The following is a 20417-nucleotide window of genomic DNA, read 5'->3' on the forward strand; positions in this document are numbered from 1 at the left end:
ATCAGTCCTGCCAACATTCTTTCTAAGGCTCCAAGCCCTTCCCACAAAGACTGTCTTCCATTGGTTCTCTGGTAAAGGGTTTCTCATCTGCTATCTAGGTTAGGATAAGGGCTGCAGTCCATCCATTCAGCCTTTTGTTTTCGTTCATGCAAGCATGTTGGAACAGGCAGGAAAAGAATGGGTCTCACAGCATTTTTCACAGGTATTAAGTTGGCAAGACTCAGTCTTAAAGGTTGTAGCAAAGCACACATGTCTATTGAGATAATCCCCTAGTCTGTCCTAGGAAGAGAGTTCTTTGGATTTGGTGGCATCTGGTGTTACTTCTGTAGGTCACCTCTGAGTAGGTTTGTTTGATATATTTGTTCCTTTGTTTATGGAGCGGTATAAAAAAAAGTCACGCCCTCTGTTGTTGGCCTCAGTTATTTGCATGCATTCCTTTGTAGCTGCCTTGGTAATTAGTACCCGTCAGCTTGGAAACTGTCAGGGCTCACTGGCCTTTCTGTGAGGCCTCAGAGTCCTCCCGGGCAGCCTTGAGCAATTCCCCACTGTGCTGGCGCCTGGCGGTGCCCCCTGGCTAAGGAGCAGTCTGTCCAGAGGATGTCTTGGGAGAAGGACTACTGGTCTGTTACAACATGTCATCCCCCTGGGGTGATCTTAGGCTCTCACAGCACAGAGGAAGCCTGTGTGTAAGAGAGAGAGACAGACAGATGGACACATGGACATACATGTTTCTCCCTTCCAGTACCGCATAAAATTGAAATCCAAAATAAGTCCTGGGGTCGGCAGCAATTTTGAGTGCTAGATACATGGGTCAGGTTTCCCTAGTGGACCCTGGGCATTGGGGAATTGGAGACCCATGCTTCTTACATTGGAAAAGCTAATCTCGTTGAAGAATCTTGGACAAATGACCCCCCAGGAGCCCAAGTTCTAGACAGAGGTCCTTCTCTGACCGATGGCACAATGTAGGTCAAGTCACTTCAAACTTAGTCTTAATAGTGGGGAAACGCCATCATCATCTCTCACAAACGTTTTATGAGAATAGATGAAATAATGTGAAAGGCACCCCATAATAGCAAGGTATAATAATTTACATGGTTGTGACCCAGCTAAACTATCACCTTATTTCTATATCATCCAAAGCAGTACTGTGCATATGACTGGGCTCCTTAAGCTATTTAATAATACCTCTGCCCACTTAACTCTCCAAGAGAAAAGAAAGCCTCAGAGGTGAAAGCCTGGTATTTATCATAAATCATGAGATCAGAGGCATGTCTTAACAGAGGAAGATATTTTTTTCTAAATGTTCTGGAGTGCATGCCATTTAAAATGTGGTCTAGAGCCTTGGGCTATTCCTTGCACCCTAGAAATGGGTCCCATCAGACTTACTGGCAGACATAGGGAACTGAGAAGTTAGTTGGCTAAGTTGACTTAGGCTATTAAAAGTCACACCGGTGTTCAAAATGTTTCTTTGCACTTGGAGGTAAAATGAACTCACTGTCTTAGGTACATGAGTTGCCTTTTCCTTCATCCCAATCCTGGAATTTTATAATTTTAGAGACCAAAACAAAGGTAACGTGAATGGCATCAATGTAAGTAAAACCTTTTCTACAATTTAGGATGGTTCAGCTGTAGGTAATGGAAGAGACTCACTCCCATGGGCCTGGACAACAAGGCCATCCGCTGTCATATAACAGAGCCCTTTAGAGGTGGAGTGGGCCTCCCCATTGGTGGATTCGGTGGCTCAGTGACGGTGTGCTTTAGCAGGCTGCCACAGGACTGGGTACATGCTGGGCCTCCCTGGGGGAAAGGGGATACCCTCAACCTCAGGGCTCCATTAGTGAGGGAGGAGAGTTGGGGGACAAGTGCTCTGTATTTGTCCAGCTGTGCCCTGTGCATTTCTAGTCTCTTGGGTAATTTTCCTTACAAAATTGCGTAGGAGTTTTATAGCAATGATTTCAGATCATTGTTGCTGATGTTTAACATTGCAGTTAACTTCCCTGGACTTTAGTGGGAGGGTTACTCTCTACCCAGAATGGGAAAGATCCCAGGGCTGTCTTCCTCAACTGCAAGGTGACAAGGTGACATGCAAGGATGTGAGGAGTCAGCAAGCCCAAGGCTTATTTGCTTATTGTATGTGTCCCAACTGGAAGTCCCTTAAGCTCAGGTCTGGGGAACTTAAGTCCCAGGAGTTCAGTGTGGAGATTTGATAGAAATGATTTCTGCCTTGTAAGGGCATTGTTCAAGGTGTTGCTTTCGCTATTGATCTTAAGTGCACCAAAGAGTCAGACAGGATGGAAGTTAGGGGATTTGGAAATAGACATTTGTCTAAGAAAGAATTCTGTTTTAAAAACATTTTACTCCATGTCTTTGAGAGATTATAATTCTAAATATAAGAACATTTGAGATAAAGTTGGCAAACACTTAGTTCCTCCAGATATTAATTTCCAGTAGATTCTAGTGGTTTGAAATTCTGACAAATAGAGGCTTAAATAATAGATTTTCTGTAGAACTGTAATTTTTTTTAAAGAAGGAGATATCTGAACTGCTCAAATGAACTGCATCCAACGTTGAGGCTCTTAAATAATCTTGCTGTTTAAAGCACTTGATGGCTTTGAGCCATCCTCTCCAATATAAAGTCAGGAAATGATTTTCAACTAGTTTCTAGTTTGCATCTAGTTATCTGCAAGACAGTCAGCCTTCTGTACCCAGATCAAAGGGGTAAAAGAAAGGTTGCTGGCTCTGCAGATGGGTCTTCTAAGCAGGTGATGTTAGTAGAAGTGGCCTGGAGGGAGATTATAGGAGTTTGGGGTGCTCCACCAGCTAAGGAAGGGATTGAAACCAAGTCAATACACACAGAAGCTGCTGGCTTCAGAAGCATCAAGAAAAAGCACTGTGGGGAGGTGAACAGGGTCTTGGAAATTCAGAGTGGCCACTGGCCGCTTCAGCTGCCGAAACACCAGAAAAGACTTGTGGCTCTCTGTGCAGACGGGAACTGGCAGGCTGTGTAAAAGTCTGCGTGTCATACCCGCCCCCAGGTACTGGCTGTTCATAGCGGTGATGCTGTATCTGTTCAGAGATCGTGCATTGTGCACACTGTGCTGTCTAAGAAAGCATTTAGCTGTGTGGTGGGTTTTAGCTGAATATCCATCAACAGGCTGCTGAATAAAAGTGTGGGTGCTGCACTTGAGTTTGCTAGGTGCAAGCAGCTTGGAAGCATAGCTTTTTCCTAAGCCCTCCAGATACTGACACATTGCTAGAAAGTTCTTTGCCATTTTACAAATCTTTGTGTTTTTTTCTTTCTTATGTCAAGAGTTGTTCATCTGGAGAATATAGATATGAAGAAGACAAAAGTAAAGTCTTGTGTAATGAAGCCACTGAGAATAACCATAGTTAGCTTTTAGTTCTGTTCTTCCAGTCACTTGCATGTCTGTGCATTTGAAAAAGCAAAGCTGGATTCATACTGTACGTACTGTTTACACAGTGAGAACAGTTTTCTATACCATGATATCATCCCCTCACTGTGTCTAGGTGATTTTTAACCTTAGTAGTTTTGCAGGCAAATAAACAGTTTTGATTTATCTACAGCCATAATGTTTTATCATGTGGAATCATGTAGCTCACGCAAAAATCAAACATTGAGACTTGAAGTTGTGAACTGTTAATTCCTTAGGAGCCAGTGCCAGCTTGTAGTTCTGCAACTTAGAAGTAGTTATTTGATACGGTGAATCCAAAATTCCAATCTGTGTGTATTTATTTATTTTAAAGGATCCATTATAAAATCAAATATTTTCCTTCTGTTTAGCCTTCTCTGGATATTCAACAAATACAAAGTACGACCCATACCAAATTAAAGCAGAAATAGCAAGTCGTCGGGACAGGGTGAGTAAAACGGGTGTTTTCACAACTAGCAGCCCCATATGTATTTTTATGTAACATCACATATCATGGTTCATTCTATGGTGGTCAGTGTGTCCAACACTCATATTTTAGTAAGATTTTCTATTTCATTTGGTCTTACTCTCCACTCTTTTCCCAACAGGAGGGGGAAAGTTTCACTTTAAAACCTCAGCTGGTCTAACCAAAAAAATCACCCGTATCTAGACTCGTCCCCCTATTTGGAAAGACTTGGTGACATCAGGGCCTGATCTCAAAGGGCTGCTTCCCTGTCAGCGGGGTGCCAACCCTGGCCCTCCGCAGCTTTAGCGGCTGCTGTCTCCCCAGGTTGCTGTATTCCTGGAGGAGTCCTGCAGACTTCTTTATGTGCCTCCTTGTTCCATCCCTTCGGCCCCTTGTCTTGGTTGTCTGGGAAGGGGGACGGTTTTGATGCATTTGCAGCAAAGCACAGGAGACATCTTGGAAATGAAGCTCTTGTTCTGGTCTCGTTCTCCAAGCCAGAGTGTCCCTCTTAATGTAGTGGTTCTCAAACTCCAGTGCATCTGAGTAGAACACCTGGGGAGTTGGGAAATATGTGAGCCCCCAGGCCCAGCCCTCAGTTTTAGCACAGACTGAGGCAGGTCCTGGAATCTGTAAATAGCACTCAGGGGACTGACTCCCAGGTAGTTGGAGACTGGGATCCTGCTTTTAGCAACAGTGTTTCCTATGTGGGATGTGGGAGTGGTAAGTAGAAGGGAAGCTGACAAAAGTATTACATGGTTTGCTAAGTGTGATGTGTAGCGCAATACCTTGAAAAAGGGAATAGTTGCTGGTTCCCTGGTCCACGTGGGTAGGAGCCCGTTAGTGCTCTGGGGTTCTTGTGTCCACGCAGCGCAGTTCTTACAGGATGGCTATTTTATTTGCCCGTGAATGCATGTTCACGGAGAGGATAGATGATCCAGTGACTCGGAAGCTAATCAGAAACTTAGATGACAGTGCTAACAATTGTAGAAATAATTTTTCACAGCTTTTTTTTTTTTGGAAAAAAAATGTAATTTGTCTTTAGCTTTCCAGATTAAAACGAGAGCTGACGCAGATGAAGCAAGAACTGCAGTACAAAGAAAAGGGGGTGGAGACCCTGCAAGAGTGAGTTGCCTGCAATTATAGAGGAGAGATGGTTCCTGGGACTTATTTTTGTGCTGACCTGTTTTGGTACCTGGATGTGGGTCCTATGGCTTTGAGGGTGTTCCCTTTTATGCTTTTATCTGTGGTCATTATTTCCCAGTCCTATGTATCAAAATCTTCCTTTTCCTTGAAGATCCTTTACTCCTTTAAATGAAAATACTTGGGAAACAAGACCTTTATTTTCTATCTCTGCATATTCTTGAGAGCTACACTGTCCAAGACATACATGGCTGTTTAAATCCAAATTCTAGTTTTGGTAGTTTTAGTCTCTTAAATTTTTCAATTCTAAAATTTAAATTAAAATTATGGAAAATTTAAAATTTAGCCCCCTGCCAGTCTCAGTAGCCACATCTGAAATGCCCAGTAGTCACATGTGACTAGTGTGGATTCTCTCTCCCTCAGTGCCATTGACACTTTGGACCAGATAGCCCTTTGTGGCAGGCGCTCTTCTTGTGCACAAGATGTTGAGCGGTATCCATGGCCTTGACCCCCTAGATATTAGTTGCACCCTCCCACCCAGCTGTGACAGCCAAAAATGTCTCCCGACACTGCCAAGTGTTCCCTGGAGGGCACATGTGCCCCTGGTTGGGAACCACTGGACCAGTAGCCACTGCACTGAACAGCACAGGTAACAGAAGTTTTCCATCATCACAGAACATGCTGTTGGGCCATCTGCTCTGTAGGGCTTCTTCCTGTTGGTATCTTGACAATTAGAACCTTCTCCCTACTAAGAGTTTGAATCCCCATATCATTTGTGTGCTATCCTAAATCAGCAAATTCAACAAACGAAAGTGATTTTATAAATGCTGGGGGTGTTGATATGAAAGAATTAATTTTCTTAAGAAAGAGTATTGTATGCTTGTTGGTCAAGAGTCCATTTTCCCTCTATTTGGAGCCTGGCTTCACTTGCTGAACTTGAGCATGTGCTTCATATGTTCTGCACCTACTTTTCTCATCTGTCTGGGAACTGTCTTAGCTCGGGCTGCTATGATGGAAAAGCAGACAAAAAACCAGGGTCAAACAGCAGACATTTACCGACATTGCTGAAGGTGAGACACCCAAGATTAAGGTACTAGCAAACTTGGTGTCTGGTGAGGGCCTGCTTCCTGCTGTTTCTTCACATGATGGTGGTGATGGCGGACCTCTATTCTCTGGGTGTCTCTTCCTCTTCTTATGAGGACACTCACTAATCCCATCACGGGGGCTCCACTCTCATGACCTCATCTAAACCTAAACCCCCCAAAGGCCTGTCTCCACATACCGTCCCATCAGGGGTGAGGGCTCACCATGTGGGTTTGTGGGGGATGCAGACTTCTGGTCCATAGCAGCGGTCACTGGGCTCAGTTGGTAGGAGGGCAGTCCTGGTGACTGCTGCATACTCAGCGGTCAGCCAATGCCAGGGTCCGTGTGATCACTCTTCTCAGTCAGGGTGGGCAGCGTGCCACTCTCTGGCACCCCGTGCGCAGGTGCCATGGCAGTGTGTCAGGTGTGACTGCAGTATTGCTCTTTAGATGGTGGCAATCCAAGAAGTGCTTGCCAAGTGTGATCATCTCAGGTACATACAAAGGGTAATTACCAGGCACATCAAACCCTGTTGTTTAACGCAAGGTTGAGACTCACATTTTTAATAATCCAGGATTGCTCAGAGCCTGCTGGGGTGCTTCTCTGTGCTGTGGCCCTGTGCTCCTGTGTCACTCCTGCTCCAGGGCTGGACAAGAAGCAAGCAGAAGCAAATAATTTCATTTGGGAGGTCTTCAGAAGTTGCTAGGACTTTCTGGTTGAATTGGAGGTCGATCTCATCCTTCCCTTCGGCTACCCCATAGCTTCCTCTCATTACCAGGAAGAATGAAGGCTTCACAATGTCTCTAGATAACTCCTCATTTAACGCTAGGCATCGTGTGGCCTGGGGGTAGCAGTTAATTCAATTCTCACTCCTAGAAGCTCTGGTGAAGGTGACCTGGGTCTCGGCTGGTTGTGGAACACAGGACCCCTGAGCCTCAAAGGGGAGCCCTATCCAGCACCCTTCCCCACCAGCTCAGCCTTCTGCAGGGTTGCTGGGCCCAGCGCCTCTTCCTTGCCTGGCCGCCTTCATTCTGGCATCAGGAAGACAAAGGTTTATACTGCAGTGTCACCTTAAGACTGAACGCTCTAGAAAATAAAAGGAGCCTGTGCTCAGGTGACTGAGAAAATCCCTTCTCCTTGGCATCACTAAGAAGTAAATTCATCTCTTGTAGTTGAACTAATTTAGTTAAGAGTGGGAAAAGACAGCCCCAGTGTCTCCAGGTTTATTGGATGGGAAGCCGAAGCTAGTACAGGGAGAGTGGTAACTTTACAGCTGCAGCCAGGGTGGAGTATGAGTTGTGCCCCTGCGAATAGAAGGGCCAGTGCTATTTGTATTTTCTCTTTGCTTTCCTTAGCAAGAGCCCACGTTCGGGAGCAGCAACGGGAAATGTTGCTCCCTGTCGAGAGGATGATCCTCAGAACCTCACTCCCTGCCAGAGCCTGGGGGAACACCCGCCCCACAGGGGAGGCTGACGAGTGGCATGGGAGAAGGTTTTGGACCTGGCCTTGATCCTGAGGGCCCACCCCAGCTCTCCAGATGGTACCACTTTGGAGAGGCAGCGTGCTATTGGCTGCTGCGTTGTTCCCACACATGTTCACTGTGCTGTGTGACACAGCCTCACAGGAAGGAGAGAAAACATGGGCTCTTGGGCCATGCTTAAAATCCTTTGCAAGTGAAAAGTAACTGGGATAGCTTTCCAGTGAGTTACACAGGCTCGGTAGGAGACAAAAACAGACTCAATATTTTTCTGATAGTGAAGATTGGCTCTTAATGTTTGGATGGAATCCTGCAGATCGGTAAAATTTATTGAGAAATTCAAAAACCTTCCGTAAGTATTCATACTGTGATTACCCCACCCTAGTGTAAACGCCTAACTCTAAGCACAGATAACACATGAGCTGTTGTACATAATGGGCTTTTTGGATATTATTACCAACATCAGTTGAAGGTGATGTTCTTGCTTCCCAGAATATGCAGTGCATTCTTTTCCAGAGCACCTCACCAGGAGTTTGGCTGCTTATAACATTTTAAACTCTTGCTTGTTTATCTTGGTGAACTTTCCTGGCAAAGAAGAATATCCATCATTATGCTTGGGTCCAAGTGAGGAAAAAAGAAACTTTTGTATTCTTTTTCAAGTCTATGTCTGCTGTTAATTTTTGTAGATGGGAGCTGGCCTTGTACACAGTTTCTGGGTTAAAGATAGAATGTATATGTGTGTGTGCATGTTTACCATATAACCTTTTAATGATGGAGTATGTTGAACATAACACAAAAGTCGAGGAACCCTCTGTATCCCTCACCCCACTTGAACGTTAAGTCCACAATGGCCAATCTTGTATTGAAGCAAATCCCAGAATCATATTTGATCCATAAATACTTCTCCTAAAGCTATGGACTCCTTTTGAAAACTTAACTGTAATATAATACCTCTCTCCCACTCAACAGTACTTTTTTAATATAGTCCCTTCCCCAATGAGCTTTCTGGTTTCTCCGGTTTGTCTGCGTCCAGGTTCGGACAAGGCCCGCACGGTATGCTGGGATGATGTGTATCTTAATCTTAGCTCCCCTCTCCTTTTCTTTTTCTTCTGACAGTTTATTTGTTGAAGGAACGAATTTGCTTGTCCAGTACAATTTCCCTAATACTGGATTTTGTGGCTTGATGTCTCTATGGGTCATTTAATATGCTCCTCTGTCCCCTGCTAGTTATACAAACTGATGTAATTACTTTGAGAGGCTTGATCTGATTCCCATTCAGTTTCTTCTCCTATTTTTTTTCTTGGAGGTAAGTATATTTTGTAGGTGGTGCTGTTACTTCCATCACGAGGTACACACTCTTCATTGTCTCTTCTTGTGGTGTGAAGATTCCCAGTGGGGCCTGGCCTTGTCAGCCTGATTCATGCCCTTGTAACATTTCCCACCAGCTTTTCCCTGAATGCAATGCATGTATAGATACCAAAGATTTCAGGATGAGTTTCCAAGCGAAAGTGGGTCTGCCAAGTCAGAGGGCAAGTACAGCAATGGCATCCTTGGACATGGCCAAATGCTCCTCTTGAGGGGCTGTGCACGGTATGCTGGGATGATGTGTCACCACTAGCAGGTGAGTGGCCCTGTTCCTGCAGCTTTGCCAGCAGGTGTTGTCAGGCTGTGGTATTTTTGCTTGTCTCACAGATGAGATACAGTATCTCAGTGTAGTTGTAATTTGCATTTCTCTTGAGGCCCTTTATAAAATCTTCAGAAAATAAGAATAACATTTGTGAATAACAAAAGTTGTTAGAAAAATTGAGCTTTTCCAGTTAAGGAGCTTCAGGGCTCTCTGCCCTCAAGTTTCCGAAGCTCGTTTGGAAACCTTATCTTAATATCACTGGTTGCCAGCATCCAGTGGCAGAGGGGCAGACTCAGCTAGAGTGTGTGCAGTTTCCCCAGTGAGTGCTGGCATGAGAACGTGCCCAGCGGGCCAGTAGGTGCGGAGCATTTCCCTCTCTATTCTAGGCCTCCTGGAGATCTGCGGTGTGCCTCCTCTTACATTCCGACTCCTCCTGCAGCCAGGAAGCTCATTCAATGCGCCTTCACACTGAGTTTCCCATGCCTTCCTGCCACTGCAGCCCCGGCCCACTCACGTCCCTGAGGGATGCCCATGGCGCTTTGGGAGCACCACCTGCCAGACCTCTGCCTGTCCACTGGCTCAGTGTGCCTTCTCTGCACCTGCACCCACTGCCTTCTCCCGGCTTCCACTGCGGCTGAGCCATCCTCACACTGAACCCCAGGGATTCTTAAACTGCCTCCCGGCCTGTGGCCCCTGGGGCTTTCTCTCTCAGTTAGCTTACAGTCCTCTCTTGCAGCGTTGCCCCTGTCCTGACCTCTTTACCCCCAGCCCCCTCCTCCACACCACCACTCACTGACGCAGCCCTACCTGTCACCCTGCTGGCTCTCTGCCGTGAGACTTGCAGCTTCCTGGAACACTTTTTCTCCCAAATTCTCACATGGCTGTTCACTCTCTTCTGTAGGTCTCTGGACAAATGGCGTCTTGCCAAGATCCTTGCTTGACCCCTGCATCTGGAAAGGAGCCCTCTCTGTCACTCTCTATCCCCAAGCCCAGCTTCATTTTCCTTAAAACACTGATTGCTGCCTGCCCTAATGATTTATTTTTTGTTGTCTATCCCCTTGACCAGCACATGACTTCATGAGGACAAGGACTTGGCTTTGTGCCCTGCTCAATCCTCAAGAGCCAGGCAGTTCTGGGCCCAGGGCAGGGCTCAGTGGAGTGAATGGACCAGGCCGCTGGTACGGCGCAGAGCGGCCGCTGTTGCTGCTCCTGCCCATTGGGAGCTGGCACATGGATCACTTCATTCTCAGACACTGGCACTCTGTGGGCAAGGCCCTGGGTGGCGGGGATCTCAGGGAGGTCTCTGCAAATTGGCATAGTTGCCTGCTTATTGACTGCCCTCTAGTATTTCCTTCCCTTCTACATTTTGTGTTTTAACAAATCCTATTCCTTATTACTGCTATTCAAGTCACACAAAGGGGTGTTCATTAAATGTTCCAGTAGCCTGTTTCCATGAGGTACATTCTTAGCCACTAGGGAAGCCTCTTTGTTTTGAGCCTTTTCACGGCTTGATGAACTTCTTCCCCATTAGGTGGTATGAATGAAGTGAAACCTGCATCTTCTTAAACAAGAGTGACAACACTCTTCTGAGCACTGGATTCCAGAATGAGGCAGTGTTAGATATTGGAATTAGAGTTTTCTGTCCTAGGGGATTTAGTGGTTTCAGAAGAGAGTGAGATTGTTCACAGTTAGCACAAGCTTAGACTAACAGTAACCCATTAATGTCACACCATTAGATACAGCCCATGCAAAAACCCTGGTAATACTCTGATAACAATAAAGTATATAAAAATGAGGGCAGAAACAAAAAGAGCATTGTTCCTGGTTGTGGGACAGGTCTGGTGTTCCACAGAGGACCTACTATTGATAGAAAACTGCTGGAACCTTTCTGAGGTTCATTCAAGGCCCTCTGCCAGAGCTGGTGATGTGAAAGGTAGACTTGTAACAAAACTTCTCATTCTTTTGGGTTGTAATTGTGGTATTAACATGAAATATCATTAGAGGCCTGGCAGCCCTTTTCTCCAAGATGTGGGTTTAAGAAGTCATTTGGTCTTACTTTTGCCAGTGCAATTCTCTTGACATGTTAAATTGAATAATAAATATGGACACTCTGGGACAGCGGGAGGTAGATTTTGATGAGAAACATCCCCAGAATGCCTTTTCAACACCACTATGGTCATTATTTGAAGCTGCACCTTCTCCTTTCCTCTCCAACCACTTCTATCAAAAGCAGATCATAAAGAGTACCAGTTGACTTTGGGATGACATTTGACTGGTTCTGTGGGTGGCGTTCAGGTCTGACCCAGTGTGAGTTTGGAAGCCTTGCCTTTAAATGTACTGCTTACTCATCAATGAAGAGGATGAGTGCTGGGGCCTCAGGGTGAGGGGTGAGGGGCCTCAGTGTGAACCTCACCGTGCATCCTACCAGCTGCTTGGCCTTGAGAAATCACTTAACCTCCCTGAAGCTGCTGCAAAATGTTAAGGGATGAAAATCAAAGACTGTGTGGTCTGTGTACTCGATTTCTTTTAACGTTGTGTCTTAGTCCATTTGGACTGTTAAGACAACGTACCACAGACTGGGCTGTTTATAAACAGAATAAATTCATTTCTCATAATTCTGGAGGCTGGAAGTCCAGGATCAAGTTCTGTGTCTGATGAGAGCCAGTTTCCCGATTCAAAAGTGGCCATCTTCTTGCTGTGTCCTCACAGGGCAGCAGGGGCAGGGGAGCTGTCTGGGAGCTCTCTCTTTTATCAGGGCGCTCCTCCCATTCATGGGGGCTTCTCGCTCAGGATCTGATCACCTCCCAAAGGCCCACCTCCTAATACCATCCCACTGGGTGTTCGTATTCCAACATGTGAATTTTCAGGGGGACACAAACATTCAGATCCTAGCACCCTGTGCAATAACTTCCATCCTTATTAGCATCATCTTTTGTTGAGCAGTTAACAATTTTCTATCGTGTGAGCTGTATAGGCGTTATCTTGGGCTCTTAGTTGAAATTAAACAAAAGAGAAAGATAGTTCTATGGCAGCCACAGATGTTAGGATTCTTTTTGTGAAATGGAATATATTGATATTTTAGAAAATATCAAATCATTGAGTATGTCCTCGGAATTTGATCAAAGTTCTAGAGGGAATTTGAAAAAAGGGAGATAACTCCCAAATCAGTGAATTTTACAGATGTGAAGGAAGAGGCTGCCTATCCTCTGAAGTTTTTATTAGCTGAAAATTTATCACAATTGTAAAATGGAAGTGGTTTAAATTCTGTGGCAAATTCTTTGCCCTTATAAATAAGGACCCTATCCTGGCCACTCTGAGTGGGGTGCACTGTGGTGTCAGGGGCATTGCCATACCTGGTGATCCAGTGCAGATTTGAGAACTGGGAAATGTGGGTTTGAATCCTGCCTCTGCCAGATCTTAGCTTGTCATCTTGAGTCACTTAATCTCTTCTTGAGCCTCAGTTTTTTCATTATAAAGTCTGAGGTGATGCTTTATCTCATAAAGCTGTTGAGGGGGTTAAATGAGGTGACAAACTTAAGGTATGTAGCATAACCATCACCTACTAGGTCCTTGAGACATTGAACTATTTTAATATACTACAATCATACAGTATAATCAACTATGTATACTATATAAAATACATTCACTTAAATATCAGGTAATATATACTATGTAAAATGTGTTCATGTATCATTTATATAATATGAAATCTTTTATCTAATTATATATTCTACAATAATATATAACTATTTTAAAATAAGTACTTCAGAGAGTCCTAGAACTTGGGATCATGTTCTCTAATAGCTCTCACACTTTTAAAACTGTGGGCTCTTTGTCCCTTTCCTTCCCCACGAACGGCATCTCTGGGGAGCCCGGCCATCTGAGACCAAGCGAAGGGGAGGTGCTTGCTGAAGCCAGGGTGAGGGTCCCTGAGCCCTGCGCAGGCTCTCCCCTTAGCTACTGCTCACCATGCCCAGAGCCCCTCGGGCCAGAGTGGAAACAGCTGCTATAGGGCCAGTCTTCATTCTCGTCAAGGTCTCTGAGCTACGTGGGTAGAGCTAAGGCCAGACCCAGATCTGTGGCCTCTAGGTTGATGCTCGTCTCTGAGACACTGTGCAGTGTCCGCTGATGGGAATAAGTCCAGACCTGCTGATCCCACTCCCTGAGGAGAATCAGGGCCTGCTTCCCTCCCTGTACAGCCATTCCCAGCATGGAGCCTGGTGCCTTGAGAGGCTGCTGGCTCAATCCCTGGGTTTACTGATGGCCACACCTAGAGTTCATAGCTGCTAAAAGCCCTAAGCTGCTAAAAACCACAACTCTGAAGGACAAAACTAGAGTTGACAAAGTTAGCGTCTCACATGGCAGTCTTACAGTGGGTGCACGTCTGTACTTATGGCTGTTAATTAGCATTGATTTTCAAGCAATCGGAAAACTTGTATTCAGTGCAGAAGAGTTTCATTTCTCTGGGTGCCGGTGTCAGGTGATGGTCGGTTTTGCTGAACTTCTCTTCTGGAGGGGCCAGTAGACCCAGTTAGCAGAGGCACTGGTCACCACTGACTGTTACAGGGGAATCTGCCTTTTCTGGCCTCAGGTTTTTGTCTGGAAATGATGTAACCCTTTTTCTCCAGGTGTCATTAGCCTATGTACGTTTTGGTTTGTGACATTAAATGAGATGCCTTGGAAAGCTTTTTATCAGAAGATGAATATGAGGAACTAGTATTACGTAGATGAGTCTAGATTTTTCTCTGCCAGAAAAGCTGGCTCACTATTTGTAGTGCTGTGAGATGGATGGCCTTTTATTCTGCCTTGCGTTAGAGATTCCTGGTTCTCCCTAGAACAGCCCAAATGGAGAAACACGTGGCCAGGCCAGGCCTGGAAGCAGTCAGGGCCAGAGAAGTCGGAGTGCTTTGGGCCAGGAATGGAGTGAACTCCTCTGTTAACTCATCAGCTTGCATTTCAGGCTTCAGACCCACCATTGCGCAGGTCCTGGTTCTAAAGTGTTTCTAAAGGATCTGGGGTGTCACCATTCAATGTGTGGGGGCCCGTGGTGTGCCTGCATCCACTCTCCATGGAAGAGAACTCGAGATCATTTTCCATAAATATTTTGTGGTATGGTGGCAACCACGGCGATGCTGCTGAGCCCTGGAGCCCTGCTGCAAAATGGGGCCGGTTTCCTGCTCGTTGCATTTGCCCTTCTGTCATGCCAAGGGTGCCAGTGGCTCAGATCAGCTCCATTGCTGAGTTGTGCTGTGAGTTGTGACATTATGTGATATGTGGCCAGGAATTTGTTAATGAAGTCCTGTAGTTGGTAACTAACTTACTTTTTCTCTGATGAGTAAGTAGATTCAGCATTAACCTGATAATGAGAAGAATCACCATAAACACCCCCACATTGTCTCATTCAATGGCAGAAACATTTTGGTGTCCCTCTTTGCAACAGGAGGAAACTGAGGTCTAGAGAGGTGAAGTGACTTGCTCAGGGCCGGAGTGTGACCATGCCCACCAGTGGCAGGACGCCTTTGTGAGTGGGAAATAAGGGAGTTGTGGCTGGCCACTAAGATGTTCAGGTGACATGGGGGAAACACTTTAGAACCAGCACCTGTGCAAGGTGGGTCTGCAGCCGGAAACGCAAGCTGGTGACTGTGCAGAGGAGTTCACTCCATTTCTGGCCCGAAGCTTCCCGACTTTTTTGGCCCCGACGGCTTCCAAGGCTCAAGACTTAGGTCTGAAAGATGTGACAAAGGACCTGCCCCAGGAAATGCCTGCTCTGGGCCGGAGCCAAGCCTTGTCTTGGCCCTCTGTGCTGCTGCCAGCCCCGGAGCCAGGCCTGCTGCTCACGGGGCAGCTGGCTGGGAGGGAGGGACGGAGGGAGTTTGAATGCAAGGAAGGAACTGAGCAAGTGTGGGTGTTTGAACTGAAGGAAAGAGTTGAGCAGGTGAGTAGAGAGTGAGGAACTAGAACCAGAACGAGAGGAAAGAAAGAAACAGAGACTTACGAATCTCCAGCTTCTGTAAAGGCGTCATTACCGAAAGTTCACTACTTTCTGCTACTTCCCATCTTTTCTCCTTGCACACAGACCTCATTTGTGTGTTTATTTAATAGACATCTTTGACTACTAACCTAGATGCTGGAGGTAAATGAATAAGACATAATCTTCCTCTCAGAGAGGGGAGTGTACAAGCCCAGGAAATTACTCAAGCCCGGGATCTCGTTGCCTGATCATTAGTAGAGGACACGGGGATCCTGACTCGAACGCTAGGACGCTCCTGGAGCAAAGGAGTCACCCACCAGCCAGGTCTGACCTCTATGTTTACCACAACCAAGGAAGGTTTTATGAGATCTTTATGTTTCTTTGCTAAAACATTGCTTTTTACTGTTTTCCATGTTTCTGTGAAGCTTTTAAGTTTTTTTTTTAATCATTGTTTAAGGGAATGTTGTAATCTTGCATGGAATGACTCTCATTTTTCTTTTTAAACCAGGATTGATCGTAAGATGTCAAATGCTCACATCAACTATAAACTGGATGAGGCCCAGGCTATAATGAGCGAGCTCCGGACCATCAAGAAAGCCATTTGCACAGGAGAGAAGGAGAGGCGGGACCTAATGCAGGTAAGAGGCCTGGGTGCTCTCCTGACCGCGTGGCCAGGCCTGGCTGCTCGCCTAGCTGTCTTCTGTTTCACGTTATTAAAAAAAATTTACTAATAGTTATTATATATTCAACTCATATATATATATTTGAAGGATGTGTATATATAGTATTATATATGTGTATGTTGTGTGTGTGCACGTGTGTGTGTAGAAGCATTTAAAAATAGGTGTGTCGTAGGTGCATCCCTCCAGTCTCTGCTTTGGTTGTTGCCTGGTGCTCCCTCTGTGCTTCTGGGTCTAGATTTTCCATCTGTAAGGACACCGGTCATTGAGTTAGAACCCACCCGACTCCAGGATGACCTCATCTTAACCTGATTTCATCCACAGACTCTGTTTCCAAATAGGCTCACACTCGCAGGTTCCGGGGGTTAGGGGTTGAACATGTCTTTCTAGAGGACACATTTTAAGCCACAACAGTGGGTGATACATTCATACTGTTCAATAATCAAAATAATTCAGAAAGTCTATGACAGGAAGTCTTGCTCTCACCCCATTCTCTCACCTCCCGTAACCACTTTTATTAGTTGATTGTACACGCTTCCAGTGTTTATGTGGACACCCGAGAGAGGGAACACACGTCTGGCTACCCTCACAAGAGCCGGGCCCACACCTGCCATCCTGCACGAGCCTTCTCACAGAGCACCAGCGCCTGTGCTTCGTCCTCCATGTGGCTGCGTAGTCATGTACTGTGGGGATAGATTTCAGTCATGTGGCTGGGGTCATTTATCTTCATATTGCTTTATTTTTTTTGCTCTTTGAACTCCTGTAGGTTCTCTTATTTGTAGTGAAAGCTGAGTTTTTGTACACGATGTATGCTGGTCTTTTTGCTTAAAGTTGGAATGCACTCAGTTGCTTATGTGAATGGCTTTTGTTTTTTGCTAGGCACAATAAGTGAGCACCTAGCACCAGGTAGGCATTTGTCTGGGTTCTGCAGAATGTAAGACACTGAAGGAGATGCGAAGCAAAGCTCAGACTCGTAGGCCTAGTGAGACAGGAGTGTGAATGACTGCTTGGCCCAGCAGTGCTGCCGAAAGCCAAGAGTACAGATTTCCCATAGAGTGTCCCCAAGCTGGTGTCAGTTAAACTGCAGATTCCTGGGCCCCACCCCATGCCAACTGCATTAGAATCTCTGGAGGTGGGACCCAGAAATCTTTATTTTCAGACGCCCTTTCCAGCTCTTTAGTGGTAAATAGCCAGTTGTTAGATTTCCTCCCAGCACTGGTAGCAGGAAGAGCTGCCGCTGTTTACCGAGGCCTCTGCGTGGCACTGGACGGGGGTGCTCCGTGGATGCCACCCATCTAAGCCACACCTGAACCCCAGCAGTGAGCTGTGTGGTAGTTCACCATGCAACAGGGAGGGCTCACCCCAGGAGGCTGAACTCCCTCCTTGCCCTGGCCTTTCTGAGAGTGCAGAGCTGGGGCAAGCCACCCAGTTGCCTTGAGGGGTTTCCCCACCATGGAGGCTGGAGACAGAGTTTCTGAAAGAAGCTTCAGACTCCGGCATCTTTTTGAGAAGTTCCATGGAGAGGCACAGGCGGTGTCCTCTGCTAGTAAAGTCAAATCCGCCTTCTTGTCTTTCTTGCGCAAACTTAACAGCATTGGCCTGTTCCAGAGCCAGAGCCAGCTGTGTGAGCAATGCTGCACCTGGTGTTTGCTGTCGACAGAAATATCTGCTGAATATAAATATATTCAAGTCTTTTATAAGTTGTAGAAAGTCTGATTTCTCTTTAACTTTCACCCAATGGGGCTCCATGGGCCAGAAAACATATTTACTCTAATTTTTGGCAAAGTAACATTCATAGGAGGTGACTTTTGACCATGTAGAATTAAGAGTGAAAAATCAGGTTTTAAAAATATGAAAACACCATCTTTGTGGTTTGTAAAGATGTCAAGGTGGCGTTCATCTGTGTCGGACTCAGTTCCTGATAGAACGTGTGGTGTTGGAATGTTTCCCCCTCTCCCTGCCACTTTATTGAGTGATGATTGACAAACTGTATGAATTTGAGGTGTACATGTGATGATTTAATACACATGTACATTGTGAAATGATTACCACAATTAAATGAACATTCTGTCACCTCACGGAGTTACCTTTTGTGTGTGTGTGATGAGAACTTTTAAGATCTTTTCTCTTAGCAGCTTTGAAACACACAATCCAGTATTGATAACTATGGTCAGCATGCTGTACCTTCTGTCCCCAGAACTTACTCACCCCTTATGGAAAGCCTGCGCCCTTTGGCCAGCATCTCCCCATTAACTCCCCCTCCCCAGCCCTTGCTACTCTGTTTCTGTGAGTTTGGCTTTTTTGTAGGGAATGTTTATTTTTTCCTTTGGGAAACACAAACGTTTAAACAGCAGCAAAAACGGTACCGCAGTTGTTCTCCACATTGTTTGCATGCTGCCAGAAGGACTCAATTGCTGCTGATATAAATTGCTGAGAATTTTATTAGAGGTGCACGTGGTAATAGACATTTCTTTAAATCTTAATGAGACTGGGGCTTGGGGTGGGCCAGCTCTTCAGTAGTGAAGCTGCTGACCTGGAGCCAGAATCAAAGGACTGTTCGTATAGAAGGAAGAGAAGTGTTAACCATCTCTGTTTAAGGAGCTTGTTTCACTCTGTTCCAGAGCCTGGCCAAGCTTACTGATGGCTTCAAGAATAGCTTTGCTCTTACTGACCCTCTGCAAGAGTTTCCTCACCGTCCCGGTGTGCTCGGCGACTCCTTACCGCAACAGTTCTGTGATGCTGGGTCTCAGACCGACATCATTGGAGAGGTATGCTCACTGGCGGCAAGAACTGAGGGTGCTGAGAGAGAAAAGGGCTGCTTTTGTGTTGCTGTCACTCATTTGTTTTAATTTTCCATTTTCTCTTCAGAAATTTTTTGGCTTCTGTGCCATTAAGTTTGAAGAAAAAATACTGTCTCTCACATCCAACTGTGAAGGCTCAGTGGCCTGGGAGGCAGTTGAATTGCTTACTACGTCTGCCCTTGTCATTTGGATCCTTAAAGGCGGCAGCATCCTTTTGAGAGTGTAGATATTTTTTTGACAGCCATATGACTTCTCAGAGCATAGATGAGCTAGCTTTTTCTGTAAGGTCCAGAGAGTGACTGTTTGGGGCCTTACTGGCCATGCAGTCTCTGCCACAAGTGCTCAGCTCTGTTGCTGTCGAGCAAAAGTAGCCACAGGCAGTCTGTGAACAAACAAGCATGGTTTGTGTTCCAATAAAACTTCATTCACAAAAATGGGATGGGCTGGATTTGGCCTGCAGGCCATGGTTTGCTGATCTCTGGCTTAAACCAGTGATTCGTGAAGGCTTCGTGGCTGTATCACCCTTGGCTTACACTTTGATGCTGTTTCGTATTCTTTTAAAAGGACGTCAGGAAATTGAATTAAAATTAATTTTGTTTGGGACTTGGAAGAATTTCGTAATGCCCCTTTTGACAACTAGTGAAGCCTTGAGTTAGCCACATAAAGTCAGCGATTATCATTTGAAGCAGGAAGCAGGGCAGCGAATACTCAGACACACCGCTTTTGTAATGTCATTGAGTGAACTTGACATTTATTTGTTACAAATGGAAAAACAATTTGGATGGCTTCTTTTTCTTGGGGCTTATTAAGTAAGGATAACAATGGAATGCCAAATAGCCTCCCCAAAATTAAATAAATAAAGAGGGGGAAAAAGAAAGGACAAAAAGTTGACAAAAAAACTCTGGGTCTTGAACAATTAGCTAACATTTTGAAATTTTGGCAAATAGTGCCTCTTTGAGGGGAGTATAAAATAACAAATAGTGACTCTTTTTGTCTTGGACATCCTGGAACGGCCTTGTTTACAGTTTCCCCTTTATTGTTCTTAAAAATACACTTGGACATTTTGACCAGGCATCTTTAGTTTAAAAATGTGATCATCATCTATATAAGATACAAAGAAGAGTCTGTAAGTCAAGAATGTCTGGCATTTTTGCCTAAAGATTAGGTGTGAGGGAAGGAAAGTACAAGATTCATTGAATTCACTGCTTCTTATCATAAGGTAAGAATTAGAATTTAGAGACTGTATACCAGTTTGAGAGAAACAGGTAAGATCAAAAGTTCCCTAATGGTTCAAGTAAGACTTTCTAAAAATGTCAGGTGGGAAGTGGTGGATTATGCTATTGTAATAATTCCAGCAATAAATTATCATTATTGATGAGTCTGGTGGAGCTGGCCCTGGGTTGGTGACTTCATGGCTGTTCTCTCAGTTGAAGTAGTTTCTATCCCCTGTGACAGGTGAAGGGACCAAGGTGCCAGGTTACAAGGTCACGTAGCCAGAGAGAGGCAGGTATGGGTTTGAATCAACATCTCTGATCCATAAACCCCTGTGCTTTTTACTACATCATGTTGTTATAGAAAAATATGTCAAGAAGCTATAACTGTATTAGTTAGCTACTGCTGCATAACAAATTACCCCCAAACCTAGCCTCTTAAAACAGCACCCTTTTATTACTTCACACTTACAGTGTGGGTCAGGAGTCTAGGTTAGATCCTCTACTTTAGGGGCTCTCACAAAACTGCA

At 45.3% G+C, this 20417-nt stretch overlaps 1 protein-coding gene across 1 annotated transcript in view; it reads left to right on the forward strand.

Annotated features, from left to right (window-relative positions):
• The window catches only part of WWC3 (WWC family member 3), a 107825-nt gene that overhangs the window by 46504 nt on the left and 40904 nt on the right, over positions 1–20417 (forward strand). The window contains 4 exon segments of the mRNA XM_037013425.2: positions 3803–3879; positions 4940–5019; positions 15704–15833; positions 18497–18643. Coding sequence (XP_036869320.2) covers positions 3803–3879; positions 4940–5019; positions 15704–15833; positions 18497–18643 — 434 coding nt within the window.

The sequence above is a fragment of the Manis javanica genome, chromosome X, assembly GCF_040802235.1.
Source record: "Manis javanica isolate MJ-LG chromosome X, MJ_LKY, whole genome shotgun sequence".
NCBI lineage: Eukaryota > Metazoa > Chordata > Mammalia > Pholidota > Manidae > Manis > Manis javanica.